The sequence below is a fragment of the Dermochelys coriacea genome, chromosome 6 (genome assembly GCF_009764565.3).
Source record: "Dermochelys coriacea isolate rDerCor1 chromosome 6, rDerCor1.pri.v4, whole genome shotgun sequence".
Lineage (NCBI taxonomy): Eukaryota > Metazoa > Chordata > Testudines > Dermochelyidae > Dermochelys > Dermochelys coriacea.
The window spans coordinates 55,935,159-55,951,646 of NC_050073.1; the positions used below are offsets into that span (position 1 = coordinate 55,935,159).

At 40.0% G+C, this 16,488-nt stretch overlaps 1 protein-coding gene across 1 annotated transcript in view; it reads right to left on the reverse strand.

The window, feature by feature from the left end:
* The window catches only part of MYBPC3 (myosin binding protein C3), a 148,959-nt gene that overhangs the window by 20,403 nt on the left and 112,068 nt on the right, over window positions 1–16,488 (reverse strand). Inside the window, exons 27-28 of the mRNA XM_043515805.1 lie at window positions 10,029–10,196; window positions 6,194–6,282 (exon numbers count right to left, since the gene is read on the reverse strand). Coding sequence (XP_043371740.1) covers window positions 6,194–6,282; window positions 10,029–10,196 — 257 coding nt within the window. The remainder of the gene's footprint in view (window positions 1–6,193; window positions 6,283–10,028; window positions 10,197–16,488) is intronic.

The following is a 16,488-nucleotide window of genomic DNA, read 5'->3' on the forward strand; positions in this document are numbered from 1 at the left end:
AACACGAAACAGTGGGTGTTACCATACACACTGTAATGAGAGTGATCAGCTAAGGTGAGCTATTACCAGCAGGAGAGGAAAAAAACCTTTTGTAGTGATAATTAAGGTGGGCCATTTCCAGCAGTTGACAAGAACGTCTGAGGAACAGTAGGGGGATGGGAAATAAACATGGGGACATAGTTTTACTTTGTGTAATGACACCATCCACTCCCAGTCTTTAGTCAAGCCTAAGTTAATGGTGTCCAAGTTGCAAATTAATTCCAATTCAGCAGTCTCTTGTTGGAGTCTGTTTTTGAAGTTTTTTGTTGAAGAATTGCAACTTTTAGGTCTGTAATCAAGTGACCAGAGAGATTGAAGTGTTCTCTGACTGGTTTTTGAATGTCATAATTCTTGACGTCTGATTTGTGTCCATTTATTCTTTTACGTAGAGACTGTCCAGTTTGGCCAGTGTACATGGCAGAGGGGAATTGCTGGCACATGATGGCATATATCACATTGGTAGATGTGCAGGTGAACGAGCCTCTGATAGTGTGGCTGATGTGATTAGACCCTGTGATGATGTCCCCTGAATAGATATGTGGACACAGTTGGCAAAGGGCTTTGTTGCAAGGATAGGTTCCAGGGTTAGTGGTTCTGTTGTGTGGTGTGTGGTTGCTGGTGAGTATTTGCTTCAGGTTGGGGGCTGTCTGTAAGCAAGGACAGGCCTGTCTCCCAAGATCTGTGAGAGTGATGGGTCGTCCTTCAGGATAGGTTGTAGATCCTTAATGATGCATTGGAGAGGTTTTAGTTGGGACAAACCAGAGTTGGTATGCAAAGTGTCCCATTTCAATCACTAGTGCTGCAGAGGGAAGGGGTGTCAGTTGCTTTCACCCAAATGTGGGGGGTTTATCCATGATACTTAAGGCACAAAGAATCCTCTCTACACTTAAAAGTTCTGAGCTCAGAGCAATCCAGTTTAACTTGCAAATCTTTCTTTTCTCAGTTGAATTTTATCACTCTCAAGATCTTCACATAAAATACCACTGCCATGTATTATGTCGACAGGCAAGGTGGGGACTTATTTAAAGAAACTTATAACTTTAAGGGAAAAAATTTGGACTGAAACATCTCCTATTTATTATTTACTAAAACATTTAGGACCAGGTCCTTGGCTGGTTTTCCAACCTGTTTGCAAAATGGAATAACTCAAAGGGATTAGAGGAGGCAGAAGATCTGTCCCTAAATTTTTTCAGTAACGAACAGCCATGAGAAATTTTAGCAGCTTTTTCTGAAAGTTATACCTAGAAAATAGAAATAGAAATAGAAAATAGAAACTTACTATGAAAGTGCCCTCTTAGTCATAAACATAGCTTAGCAATTGCTGTAGTTACAGTATGGTTGAGTAGTCACTTTTCTTATAACCCCTTATTTAAGATGCTTAGTAACTAATGAAATAGGGCAAATGTTTGCACTGTTAGTTTTCATATCCCGATACTCTTATTTATAGACTGTGAAAAGCATGAACCCATAGAAAGCATGTTCCTAATTCATATCTTGGAGGATTGAATTTCTGTAATGAGCAATATCTAATCTTGGAGGGAACAGTGAGAGGCAGAGTAGGTGGATGGCACACCAGAAGAGCCTCAAGGGCTTTACTGAAGGGAGATAGAGAAATGATTTTTTCTAACAATGTTTTTTAGACACTAATATTTACAGATATATGATGGGCAGGAAGGCAGTTAAGGAATACCTTGAGTCCCCAATAATAGCACATAATACTCCTTCTAGTACCTGTCTAGTTAATTTTGGAATAAAAGTGTGCTAACCTTCTCCTCTTGGCAGGATGTCCCACAAGATTACAGCGCTCTATTAAAAAAAGGCGTGGTCTACTAATTACTTGGCTTTTGCCCTACTCTAGCACTTTTCATCTAAGGAGTTCAAATTTCTTTACAAACATTAATTCACCCTAATAATCTTATAAAGTAGCTGAATAATAGAATTCCCATGTTACAGATGGGTAGGGCTGCAATTCTGTCCAGACATCACAGAAGTCGCGGATTCCATGACTTTCTACAACCTCTGTGACTTCCACAGCTGCAGCAACTGGTGCAGCTGACCCCAGGGCCACCAGAGCAGCTGGCCCCAGGGACCGCTCAAGCAATAGCAGTCCTGGAGGCAGCTGGAGCAGCAGCCTGGGGAGTGCCTGAGGAGGGGCGGTCCCAGAGGTGGTCAGAGCAGCAGATCCAGGGGCGGTTCTAGAGGCTATTGGGAGAGCAGTCCCCACGGGCCTCAGAGCAGTGGGCCACCGGGGGCAGACAGTCCCCACTGCTGAAGCATGGCCCCCCACCCCGAGCAACGAGGTCTAAGAGCAGAGATTTAGAAATGGGTATTTATAGTAAAAGTCATGGACAGGTCACTGGCTGTGAATTTTTCTTTATTGCCCGTGACCTGTCCATGACTTTTACTAAAAATATCCATGACTAAATCTTAGCCTTACAGATGGGTAAACAGGCCCATAGAGAATAAGTGATTTTGACAAGGTCAGAGACTCAGTCACAGGAGTAGAACACAGGATTCTGACTTACAGTGCCATCAGACAGTGCTCCTCAATTCCTGATTGTGTCTTCTATTCATAGAGGTTTAGCATTAATTCAGAGGCTTGTCTATGTACTCCAAATCTCTTTTTGTATTTTGAATACTGCAGTCTTATCTTCTGAAGTGCCTCTTCTTTCACAAATACAGTCCTAATTTTTTCAGTCTACCTGAAGAAGCTAAACCTCTCAATCTTTATTTTTATTTTCCTTTTGTTGTTTTTTGTTTAGAAAAGGTGATAAAAGTTGGGTATTGTAGTCTAAATATGATTTAATAAGTTCCTTCAGAGCTTTTACCTTAGTGAGAGCTATAGTTAAGGTTACAAATCAACATTCATTAAACTTGTTTTCACTTACAACTTTATGAAGAATTCTTTTGAGTTGAAATTTTCCACTCTTGGTTTCAGACCAAAAAAAAAAATGTTTTGTGGAAAACTTCAGCTGTTGAGTTATCACAGCAGCAAAATTATATCTTTTTTCAATTTAAAAATGTTTTAAAGACTTAACAGTAACTCAACTGTGTCAGTAACAGTAACTCAAAATTGTCTGCCCTATAAAATGTTGCATTCTGTATGTGGCTAGACATGGGATGTTAGATGGGGTGGGATCTGAGTTACTATAGAGAATTCGTCCTGGGTATCTGGCTGGTGAATCTTGCCCATTTGCTCAGGGTTCAGCTGATCGCCATATTTGGGATTGGGAAGGAATTTTCCTCCAGGGCAGATTGGAAGAGGCCCTGGGGGTTTTTCGCCTTCCTCTGTAGCATGGGGCACGGGTCACTTGCTGGAGGATTCTCTGTACCTTGAAGTCTTCAAACTATGATTTGAGGACTTCAATGGCTCAGACATAGGTGAGAGGTTTATTGCAGGAGTGGGTGGATGAGATTCTGTGGCCTGCATTGTGCAGGAGGTCAGACTAGATTATCATAATGGTCCCTTCTGACCTTAATATGAATCTATGAATCAGTGAAAAAATACTTTAGAAAGTTTAGGGGTGAGGGACTTGAGAAAGAATAATGGTAAGTATTTAATTTCATGGTAGCGGTGTTAAGCATGCAGTTCAGACATAAGACATAAACTCCATCTGTCTCAACTTCACACATGACGTATCACAGTTGCTCCAAATTTTTGACTTTCCACTGCTCATTGAAAAGAGACACCCCAATGCATATAAACCCCTTTGCATAACCTGGAAACCACAAGCCAGAACACATGAAAACTGTACTTTATATAGATTCCACTCATCTGTACATACAGTACTCCCACTTCCCATCCATCCTCAACATACGCACTTTATAAGTACTATATATACACATTCTCTCCCTTACTGAAATGATATTTTGCATATCTCTAACTCCATCCATCTGAGATTTCAAAATGCTTTACAAACCTTAATGAATTAATCTCCACAAACACCCACACCTGACACTAAAGGTGTATCATTTTCTTCATTTTCTAGATGAGGAAAATGAGAAACATCAAATTATTTGCCCAAGGTCACACAGAATGTCAGTGTCAAATCCAGAAATAGAATCTGCAAGTTCTAACTTCCAGTCCTATGCCTCAGTCAGAAGACCATCCTTCTTTGTATATGCTCATCCTGGCATAAATTCACATACAAAAATATATATTCTTTGGCATATGTGATTACTGTGATTGCTTATACAATTGCAGCAAATGCATGCACAGATAACCAGTAAGTGGTTTAACTGCCTAGTTAATTATACACTGTATAATTTCAAGTGCATGCACACAGTAACTGTATGTAATTGCACATACGCAGTTTTGAAAATCTGCCATGCAATTTTTCACACTTTGAATACATGCCCAACAAAGCGCTGGCATTGATATCTGCCTCATGCATACAAATTACACTTCTAATGAACATGTAGGCACCATACATGTGTGTAAACTCTGAACACCTCTCTCTGCAGTCTTATTTGCACAGAGATGCATGAACAAACATACTCTGTTAATGAGTATCCTAGCCACATTGTATACATAGACGCCATAAAAGCCACTATTTTCTTCCTTTACACTCTTTTCAAGGTGTATGCAAGAGGAGAAGTAAGCTACATCCCTTTCCAGTGTTGTAGCTCTCCCCTTCCAGGGAAGAAGGGAAGAAAGAGTCACAATTCCTTCGGAATGCTTCTGAAGTAGCACAGATACATGCAGCCTCACATTCAGCTGAGCCTAAAGGCTTGGCTCTTCCCCCTGTTGATTATTTTTATATCAGTGTGAATGATGACAATTATTTGTATGAAATAAACTTTTGATGATTGAAATTTGTGTAGATTTTTTTCTTTCCTAAGATGATTTTGAGTACTTATCTTTTTTAATTAAATGTAATGAACATGATTGATTTTTTGTTGTCTTTTTTTCTTTAATATTTTGTCCTAAATGTGAAATGTTAAAAATACTGTTTATATTATTTATTACAACTGGAGCATGTAGTGAAAGCTATAGGTAAGGTGGACTAAGCATTTCCATTATTATCCCCCATTTTTAGTTGCTTGTCACTTTCTGAAGTTTTCACATTTGCATTGAGAATTTGATTTTAAATGGTTCATTTGTTTTTAGGAGGAAAGAGGGAAACAATCTTAACCCGTTGTTGTACCTCAGCAGCAGGGGGTAGAAATTTGAAGTTTGGCAAGCAAGTCCTTAAGGAAGTGTGATATTTTAATTTGATTTGGCCAGGTTATTTATTTATTTCTATTTAAATAATAAAAAGATGTCTATACAAAGCTCTGGCACATAATCAAAAATGGTTATAAAGAGTTCAAAATCTTACTTTGGACATGTACCATTTTTTCTGAGAAAGGGTGCCGTGCATGTGCAATTTGGATTGTAGTAAAAGCCATCAAACTGAGGACATGAAATAAGACAGCACTGCCTCATTATATAATTTCTTTAAATTTGCACTCACAACTTTAACTCTATTGCCTGGCATTATAGTACATCTTTAATTGCATGAGCATAAGCTGGTATCTTGTCTTATTCATTGTGCGGATTGTACAATGTATTGTGAATGATGCAGGGCAGGAACACTCCATTTTAAATAACTTATCAGAACAAAAACTAACAGGAGGGACATACATAAAATTATTATTTGTCAACAACAAAAAATTCTTTGTGTTAAAATATATTTAAACATAATTGAATTTGAACTATATATCTTAAATACATAAAGCCAGATCTGGCTCATTCTTCTGGTTCATTGTTATTTTGATTCTCTCCATTAAATCATTGGACCCTTCTTTGCTGTTCACTGCTTGCTATTTGATCTGTGAACAGAGAGCCAAATTCTACTCAGTTACACTGATGTAAATCGGGAGTAAATCCATTGATTCCAGTGGATGTACTCCAGACTTACACTATTGTAAACAAACTGAATTTGGTCTAGTGTGAGGACTGGTCTAACATGCTGCATATCTCTGCTTTATTTACAACAAACTATCCAACCATATAGGGCTACTATCACATTTGATTCTAGGTTAAAGGTCACACGAGCCTATCATTTTTAGGAACCAGTGGCCAGCCAGCAGGGGAGCTTGGGTAAGGAAAAAATAATCTGTTAGATAAGCAACTAGAGAGACCCATGTCAAAACTGAATCAATCACATACCTGGAAGGGAATCACAATATTGATTGTCTCTCCTACTTTCTTCACCAGAGTCTGCCGTAGATAGCGAGGCAGCCAGAATTTGGGACGTTCTGTTGATAAAGACAGATGTCATATTTTGGTTATTTGAAATGTTAGGAAAATGAAAGAAAAACACCAATGGAGACAGAGTTTATACCTAATACTGGGAATCAATACACAGTGCTTGTGAGCATGAGAAAATCAGAATGAAGGCTACTCATACAGTTGGGAAAATTGATAATTTCCTGTGCATATTCATCTATAACAGCAACTCTTGCCCTTGTTTCTGTACTTCTCCAGGCTCAGTTGCTAGCAGGACTAGTGCATTTCCACTGAATGAAGGAAGATTCTGGAGGTTTTTGCATAGAATATGCACCTATTTGTGGAGCTCAGCTCCACTGGGTACCCATCTGCATAGCAACAAGGGGGTAGGGCATGGGCAGGCTTGGCTGAGAGGCAGGGAAAGTGCTGCTGCACAGATCCTCCAAACCTCCTCCCAACACTACATCAGCCACTGGGTTTGCATCGCTGTTGTGGAGTGGCTCAACAACACCTCGGTGACCAGTGGTGGAAGGAGTTGCCCTTCATTACTCAGCATCAAGGGAGTAATTTGTGGCAGCTTACTTTTCCTTTACAAGTGGGAATCTTACTGCAAAGTGTATTCTGTCTTTTCAAATCCTTGCTCATTTGAACTTTTCTTGCTGTCATAAATATAAAGGGAAGGGTAAACACCTTTCTGTATACAGTGCTATGAAATCCCTCCTGGCCAGAGGCAAAACCCTTTCACCTGTAAAGGGTTAAGAAGCTAAGGTAACCTCGCTGGCACCTAACCCAAAATGACCAATGAGGGGAAAGATTCTTTCAAATCTGGAGGAGGGATGGGGGGGATAAAGGGCCTGTCTGTGTGATGCTTTTGCCCGGAACAGATCAGGAATGCAGCCTTACAACTCCTGTAAAGTTAGTAAGTAATTTAGCTAGAACATGTGTTAGATTTTCTTTTGTTTAATGGCTGGTAAAATAAGCTGTATCCTTTTGTAACTTAATGTTTTGCCTTGAGGGATTCTCTATATTTTGAATCTGATTACCCTGTAAGATATTTACCATCCTGATTTTACAGAAGTGATTCTTTTACCTTTTCTTTAATTAAAATTCTTCTTTTAAGAATCTGATTGATTTTTCATTGTTCTTAAGATCCAAGGATTTGGGTCTGTGTTCACCTGTACCAATTGGTAAGGATTCTTATCAAGCCTTCCCCAGGAAAGGGGGTATAGGGCTTGGGGGGATATTTTGGGAGAAGACATCTCCAAGTGGGCTCTTTCCCTGTTCTTTGTTTAAAACGCTTGGTGGGGCAGCATACGGTTCAAGGACAAGGCAAAGTTTGTCCCTTGGGGAAGTTTTTAACCTAAGCTGGTAAGAATAAGCTTAGGGGGTCTTTCATGCAGGTCCCCACATCTGTACCCTAGAGTTCAGAGTTGGGAAGGAACCTTGACACTTGCATACTCTGTCTTACCTTTTCTCCTTCCCTCATCCATATCAATTATCTATAGAATGAATTTGTAAGCCTGGATTTGGAGTACTCGTTCTTATATCTGTCTGGTTTTCGGATGCTCTGTAACTCTAGTTCATTACACTAGTGGGACTCTGGTAGGCATCTTGTGTGAGTCAAGAGTGAGGAATGTGCAGTTAACAGCTCTTAATATCTTTTGGACTGCAGTCAAATGAATTAAAACTTATTGCTGTTGAGTGGTGGATAGGATGGTAATCAACAAAGTAGGACATGCAAGTGCAGATAACAGCTTTTATCCAGAGAGTCCTTGGCCTCAGTTCTCAGGAGTGTGAATGTTTGTCATTAACATACCAATCTATTTCAAGAATACTCTTATAAAATAAATAATTAAATAAATAAAGCATCTTTTAGTCAGACTTTGAGACAACCATTTCAGGAAGCCGAATGTAAACATTTTAAAAACTGAAATATGAATAAAAATATACTGACTATGGTCCAGATCCTGTTATCTCTCTTGTATGTTTCCAGAATTAGGAAATGAATAGTTCAGAACCACCTTGAGAGAACTGTCTAGTATTAGAATATGGGCAGAGTTATACTCAAGTGAGAGAATGCCTGCTCCCTGTCCTCACTCTAAAGAAAGTGTTTACCCTACCAATCCCAGAATTTCCTCTCAGTTAGGACAGACAAGCTTTCAAGCTACACAGAGCTCTTCCTCAGGTCTGGGGAAAGTATTCAGTGTGTCACAGTTAAATACAAGGCCAACAGATAGTTTAGCATAAGTAGTTAGCACATATTCTAAGAGAATACTTCAAGGTGAAGTAGCCTATTAATACCCCTGTTTCATAGGACAAAAAGGAGGCTTAGTGGGTTACAGATTGTTGTAATAAGCCATAAATTCAGTGTCTTGATTAAGACCATGGTTTTTAGGGAAGGTCTACACTACAGACTTGCATTGATGTGGCTGCACTGTCTGGGGTGACGATGCTCTAAGCTGATCGGAGAGAGCTCTCCTGTTTGCTTAATAACTCCATGAGAGATGGTAGTTATGTCGGTTCGAAAAGCTCTTCTGTTGACTAGGACTGTCTACATGGGGGGTTAAGGTTGGTATAACTACATCGCTCAGGAGTGTTGATTTTTCACACCCCTGAATGACATAGTTATATTGAAGTAAGTGTGTAGCGTAGACCTGACCATAGTGTCTAGCAATGTTAGGAATTTAAGCTCCCAGGCTCATCTTTTGAAAATGTTGTGCAGGTTTCCTTTGAGGATGGGGCTGATAGGTCAGATATAGAGTGGTCGCTTTTTGAAAACTGTTCACCCACAGGTGATACAGTGTTTTTGTCTTCTGTCCACTTCTTCTGTAAGTTCATTTGAGAGCATAGTGATTGTCTTGTTTCACCCAGAGAGGTTGGAGGACTGTTTGAAGACCAAGCTCATCATCAGAAGCAGGCTCCCCATAGACCAGGACACACCAACTCAAAGTAGCACCAGATCCTACCAGAACAACAAAAGCAAAACCTGCGGACATATATCCACTACTACAATGATCAGCACACCTCACAACACACCTTTTACGATCCATTGGTTCTGTACATGCCTATGACAACATATGGTTTATCTTATCCAGTGCACTAAATGCCCCAATAACAACTATGTGGGTGAAACCAGAAAATCGCTATGATCTTGAATGAACTCACACAGGAAAAGTATAAAAGACAAAAAAACTGTATTAACTGTGGGTGAATACTTTTCACCAAGTGATCACTCTATATCTGACCTATCTCCCCATCCTCAAAGGAAATATGCACGCTTTCAATAAAACGAGGAGTACTTGTACAAATTAACACAGCTACCACTCTGAAACCTGTCGCTTTCAAAAGACAAACCTAGGAGCTTAAATTCCTAACTTTGCTAAAGACTAAAAAATCATGGGTTTAATAGACACTGGATTTATGTCTTATTACAACAATCTGTTAACCCACTAACCCCCTTTTTTGTCCTATTACTACTGCCCTGATAGTCCCTTAGTTTAGCATAAGTAGTTAGCACACATTCTATCTCTTCAGGCTTGTATTTAGCTGTGATGCCCTGAGTACCTTTCCCAGACCTAAGGAAGAGCTCTGTGTAGCTGGAAAGCTTGTCTCTCCCACCAACAGAAGTTGGTCCAATAAAAGATATTACCTCACCCACCTAACATCCTGGGACCGACATGGCTACAACAACACTGAATACTTTCCATTAAAGGACATTATTAGAATTGTCCTGAAGGAAATAGATAAGTGATACTTGTTCACTCCAGATACTCACGCAGGATTTCTTGGATGGTGACAGGCTCTTTGGTTAGAGCTGGTTTGCTCTCACCAGCCAGGTTTATAGCCCTGACACGGAAGTAGAGTTTGTCCCCGGTGACCAGATCTTTAATGAGTGCAGATGTTCGCTCAGTTAGGCCCTGAAGAGCTGGAACCCACTCTGTAGCTGCAAGTAAAGGGTTTCTGTTTAAAAATAATACAAACTTTCTAAACTAAAGTTCCCTCTGGTTTCTTTAGGACTGTGTCTTCAGGAAGTTTAGTGATGACTGTTGAGGGCTTTCTTTGCAACTGATTTCATAAAAGTGGAAGGTAGTGGCTCTAACAGGGAGGCAGTGAGTTAGGTTAATTCTTTCCTGAAATTGATATATCCCTTAACTATGTATATGGTACTTGGATACTATGGTGTCAGAAACATGCTTCTAACAACAATAGTGCAAATAATGGAATTTATCACCTCATTTTTTTTCTGCAGTTTTACAAGTTGATGGCAGCAGGAGGACAGAATTTCTGTTGCTTCTTCAGTAATATTAACAGCATAGAAGTCGTGATACAAATAGCACTGTTGTCATGCTGTGATGATGTAACAGTGATTCTGGTAACTCTGCAGTGACGAGAGCTGTAGCTCATGAAAGCTTATGCTCAAATAAATTTGTTAGTCTGTAAGGTGCCACAAGTCCTCCATTTCTTTTTGCTGATATAGACTAACACAGCTGCTACTCTGAAACCTGTCATTAGTGAATAGATACTAGTGAATAGACACTTTAGAAAAACCTAATACAGATTACATGGCATCACCATATAGTAACGTGGTACGCAGTGACCCTAAGAGATACAGCTGCTTTGTTAATGGTGATTGGTAACAGAGAAGATTCTATATTCCGTTATTCCATGTTGATGCTATAATGATTGTGGTGATTATGATTATGATGCTGCTGCAGTAGTTGATTTGATGACATGATAATGGTGATGTTGTGAAGATACCATGAACATGAGGATTCTAGACTTGCTACAGTAATACTTTGGTAACCATAGACATATGCAAAAACAAAAGGAGTACTTGTGGCACCTTAGAGACTAACAAATTTATTAGAGCATAAGCTTTCGTGAGCTACAGCTCACTTCATCGGATGCATTTGGTGGAAAAAACAGAGGGGAGATTTATATACACACACAGAGAACATGAAACAATGGGTTTATCATACACACTGTAAGGAGAGTGATCACTTAAGATAAGCCATCACCAGCAGCAGGGGGGGGAAAGGAGGAAAACCTTTCATGGTGACAAGCAAGGTAGGCTAATTCCAGCAGTTAACAAGAATATCAGAGGAACAGTGGGGGGTGGGGTGGGGGGAGAAATAGTTTTACTTTGTGTAATGACTCATCCATTCCCAGTCTCTATTCAAGCCTAAATTAATTGTATCCAGTTTGCAAATTAATTCCAATTCATCAGTCTCTCGTTGGAGTCTGTTTTTGAAGCTTTTTTGTTGAAGGATAGCCACTCTTAGGTCTGAAAGCGAGTGACCAGAGAGATTGAAGTGTTCTCCAACTGGTTTTTGAATGTTATAATTCTTGACGTCTGATATCTGTCCATTCATTCTTTTACATAGAGACTGTCCAGTTTGGCCAATGTACATGGCAGAGGGGCATTGCTGGCACATGATGGCATATTTCACATTGGTAGATGCGCAGGTGAAAGAGCCTCTGATAGTGTGGCTGATGTGATTAGGCCCTATGATGGTATCCCCTGAATAGATATGTGGACAGAGTTGGCAACGGGCTTTGTTGCAAGGATAGATTCCTGGGTTAGTGGTTCAGTTGTGTGGTGTGTGGTTGCTGGTGAGTATTTGCTTCAGGTTGAGGGGCTGTCTGTAAGCAAGGACTGGCCTGTCTCCCAAGATCTGTGAGAGTGATGGGTCGTCCTTCAGGATAGGTTGTAGATCCTTGATGATGCGTTGGAGAGGTTTTAGTTGGGGCCTGAAGGTGATGGCTAGTGGCGTTCTGTTATTTTCTTTGTTGGGCCTGTCCTGGAGTAGGTGACTTCTGGGTACTCTTCTGGCTCTGTCAATCTGTTTCTTCACTTCAGCAGGTGGGTATTGTAGTTGTAGGAATGCATGATAGAGATCTTGTAGGTGTTTGTCTCTGTCTGAGGGGTTGGAGCAAATGCGGTTATATCGTAGCGCTTGGCTGTAGACAATGGATCGAGTGGTATGATCTGGATGAAAGCTAGAGGCATGTAGGTAGGAATAGCGGTCAGTAGGTTTCCGATATAGGGTGGTGTTTATGTGACCATCGCTTATTAGTACCGTAGTGTCCAGGAAGTGGATCTTTTGTGTGGACTGGTCCAGGCTGAGGTTGATGGTGGGATGGAAATTGTTGAAATCCTGGTGGAATTCCTCAAGAGCTTCTTTTCCATGGGTCCAGATGATGAAGATGTCATCAATGTAGCGCAAGTAGAGTAGGGGCATTAAGGGACAAGAGCTGAGGAAGTGTTGTTCTAAGTCAGCCATAAAAATGTTGGCATACTGTGGGGCCATGTGAGTACCCATCGCAGTGCCGCTGATTTGAAGGTATACATTGTCCCCAAATGTGAAATAGTTATGGGTGAGGACAAAGTCACAAAGTTCAGCCACCAGGTTAGCCGTGACAGTATCGGGGATACTGTTCCTGACGGCTTGTAGTCCATCTTTGTGTGGAATGCTGGTGTAGAGGGCTTCTACATCCATAGTGGCTAGGATGGTGTTTTTAGGAAGATCACCAATGGACTGTAGTTTCCTCAGGAAGTCAGTGGTGTCTCGAAGATAGCTGGGAGTGCTGGTAACGAAGGGCCTGAGGAGGGAGTCTACATAGCCAGACAATCCTGCTGTCAGGGTGCCAATGCCTGAGATGATGGGGCGTCCAGGATTTCCAGGTTTATGGATCTTGGGTAGCAGATAGAATACCCCAGGTTGGGGTTCTAGGGGTGTGTCTGTGCGGATTTGTTCTTGTGCTTTTTCAGGGAGTTTCTTGAGCAAATGCTGTAGTTTCTTTTGGTAACTCTCAGTGGGATCAGAGGGTAATGGCTTGTAGAAAGTGGTGTTGGAGAGCTGCCTAGTAGCCTTTTGTTCATACTCCGACCTATTCATGATGACGACAGCACCTCCTTTGTCAGCCTTTTTGATTATGATGTCAGACAGAGACCTTTCTGCCAACACTACAAAAAGAAGGATTCTGGGTGGACTCCTCCTGAAGGTCGAAACAGCAGCCTGGATTTCTACATAGAGTGCTTCCGCCGACGTGCACGAGCTGAAATTGTGCAAAAGCAGCATCGCTTACCCCATAACCTCAGCCATGCAGAACACAGTGCCATCCACAGCCTCAGAAACAACTCTGACATCATAATGTGTATGTATGATAAACAGTGTGTATGATAAACCCATTGTTTCATGTTCTCTGTGTGTGTATATAAATCTCTCCTCTGTTTTTTCCACCAAATGCATCCGATGAAGTGAGCTGTAGCTCACCAAAGCTTATGCTCTAATAAATTTGTTAGTCTCTAAGGTGCCACAAGTACTGCTTTTCTTTTTGCGAATACAGACTACAGGCTGCTACTCTGAAACATAGACATATGGTATCAAGTAAGATTAGGTTTCAGAGTAGCAGCCGTGTTAGTCTGTATTCTCACAAAGTCTGTAGCTCACGAAAGGTTATGCTCTAATAAATTTGTTAGTCTCTAAGGTGCCACAAGTACTCCTTTTCTTTTTGCAAGTAAGATTAGGGTAACTGTGGTATTTAATTAAGGGTATGTCTACTCTAGAACTACTAAAGTGACATAGCTGTGGTGCTGCAGTTACACCATTGTAGCGCTGCAGTGCAAATTAGGGCTGTCAAGCTGTCATAATCATACAGCTAAGGGTAGCATAAAATCCCTCCTTTACCTGTAAGGGGTTAAGAAGCTCAAATAACCGGGTTGGCACCTGACCAAAAGGACCAATAAGAGGGTGGTCTTATTCAAATCTGTGTGGGGAGGTTTTTTTTGTGTGTTATTTTTGTTGCTCTCTCCAGGACAGAGAGGGACCAGGGCAGGAAAAAAACATCTTCTAAAACCCTACCTGAAATAAGCATCTAGATTACAAAAATTGTAAGTAAAGCAAGGAAATGAGTTAGATTATCTTTTGTTTTAGCTTGTGAATTTTCCCTATGCTAAGAGTGAGGTTTATTCCTGTTTTTTTGTAACTTTGAAGTTTTGCCTAGAGGAGACTCCTCTGTGTTTTAAATCTTATTACCCTGTAAAACTACCTTCCATCCTGATTTTACAGAGGTGCTGCTTTTACTTTTTTCTTCATAATAAGATTTTTTCTGTTTTTAAGAATCTGATTGGTTTTTAGTGTCCTAAAAACCCAAGGGTCTGGTCTGTGCTCATCTTGTTTACCTATTTGGTTGGAATATTATTCTCAATCCTCCCCAGGAAAGGGGGTGAAGAGGCTTGGGAGGATATTTTGGGGAAACAGGAACTCCAAGTGGTCCTTTTCCTGAATCTTTGTCTAACTCACTTGGTGGTGGCAGTGATACCGTCCAAGGACAAGGAGGAATTTGTGCCTTGGGGAAATTTTTAACTTAAACTGGTAGAATTAAGATTAGGAGGTTTTCATGCAGGTCCCCACATCTGTACCCCAGAGTTCAGAGTGGGGAGGGAACCCTGACACAAGCAATTTAAAAAATTGCAATTAATCACGCAGTTAAATAATAATAGAATATCATTTATTTAAATATTTTGATGGTTTCTACATTTTCAAATATATTGATTTCAGTTACAACACAGAATACAAAGTGTACAGCGCTCACTTTATATTTTTTTACAACTATTTGCACGATAAAATACAAAAGAAATAATATTTTTCAATTCATCTAACACAAGTACTGTAGTGCAGTCTCTTTACCATGAAAGTTGAACTTACAAATGTAGAATTATGTACCAAAAAACTGCATTCAAAAATAAAACATTGGAAAACTTTAGAGCCTACCAATCCACTTAATCCTACGTCTTGTTCAACCAATCGCTCAGACAAACAAGTTTGTTTACATTTGCAAGAGATAATGCAGCCTACTTCTTGTTTACAATGTCACCTGAAAGTGAGAACAGGTGTTTGCATGACACTGTTGTAGCCGGCTCGCAAGATATTTATGTGCCAGATGGGCTAAAGATTCATATGTCCCTTTCATTTTTCGATCACCATTCCATAGGACATGTGTCCATGCTGATGACAGGTTCTGTTCAATACCCAAAGCAGTGCGGATCATTCATAGCATGTTCATTTTCATCATCTGAGTCAGATACCACTAGCAGAAGGTTAATTTTCTTTTCTGTTCTGTAATTTCCGCATTGGAATGTTGCTCTTTTAAGACTTCTGAAAGCATGCTCTACACCTTGTCCCTCTCAGATTTTGGAAGGCACTTCAGATTCTTAAACCTTGGGTCGAGTGCTGTAGCTATCTTTAGAAATCTCACATTGGTACTTTCTTTGTGTTTTGTCAAATCTGCTGTGAAAGTGTTCTTAAAACAAACAACGTGTGCTGGGTCATCATCTGAGACTGCAAAAACGTGAAATATATGGCAGAATGTGGGTAAAATAAAGCAGGGGACATACAATTCTCCCCCAAGAAGTTCAGTCACAAATTTAACTAACGCATTCTTTTTTTAATGCATGTTATCATCCTGGAAGCATGAAAGGGATACAAATGTTTAGCATATCTGACACGTAAATACCTTGCAATGCCAGCTACAAAAGTGCCAAGCAAACACCTGTTCTCACTTTTAGGTGACGTTGAAACAAGGAGCGGGCAGCATTATCTCCCATAAAGGTAAACAAACTTGTTTGTCTTAGCGATTGGCTGAACAAGAATTAGACTGAGTGGACTTGTCGGCTCTAAAGTTTTACATTGGGGGGTTTTTTTTGAGTGAAGTTATACAACAAAAAAACCCTACATTTGTAAGTTTCACTTTTACGATAAAGAGATTGCACTACAGTACTTGTATGAGGTGAATTGAAAAGTACTATTTCTTTTGTTTATCATGTTTACAGTGCCAATATTTGTAATAAAAATAATATAAAGTGAGCACTGTACACTTTATTCTGTGTTGTAATGGAAATCAATATATTTGAAAATGTAGAAAAACATTAAAAATATTTAATGAATTTCAATTGGTGTTCTATTGTTTAACAATGTGATTAAAACTGCAATTAATTGTGATTAATTTTTTGAGTTAATCACGTGAATTAACTGCGATTAATTGACAGCCCTAGCACAAATGCTTCCTACATTGACAGAAGCAGTTTTTCTGTGGACAAAGATAATCCATCTCTCCAATAGGCAGTAGCTAGGTCAATAGAAGAATCCATGGCCTAGGCATGTCTACATGGGGAGAATGGGGGCAGAGAAGCAGGTCCACCTAACTACGGTGCTGCGGGTGCAACATTTTTT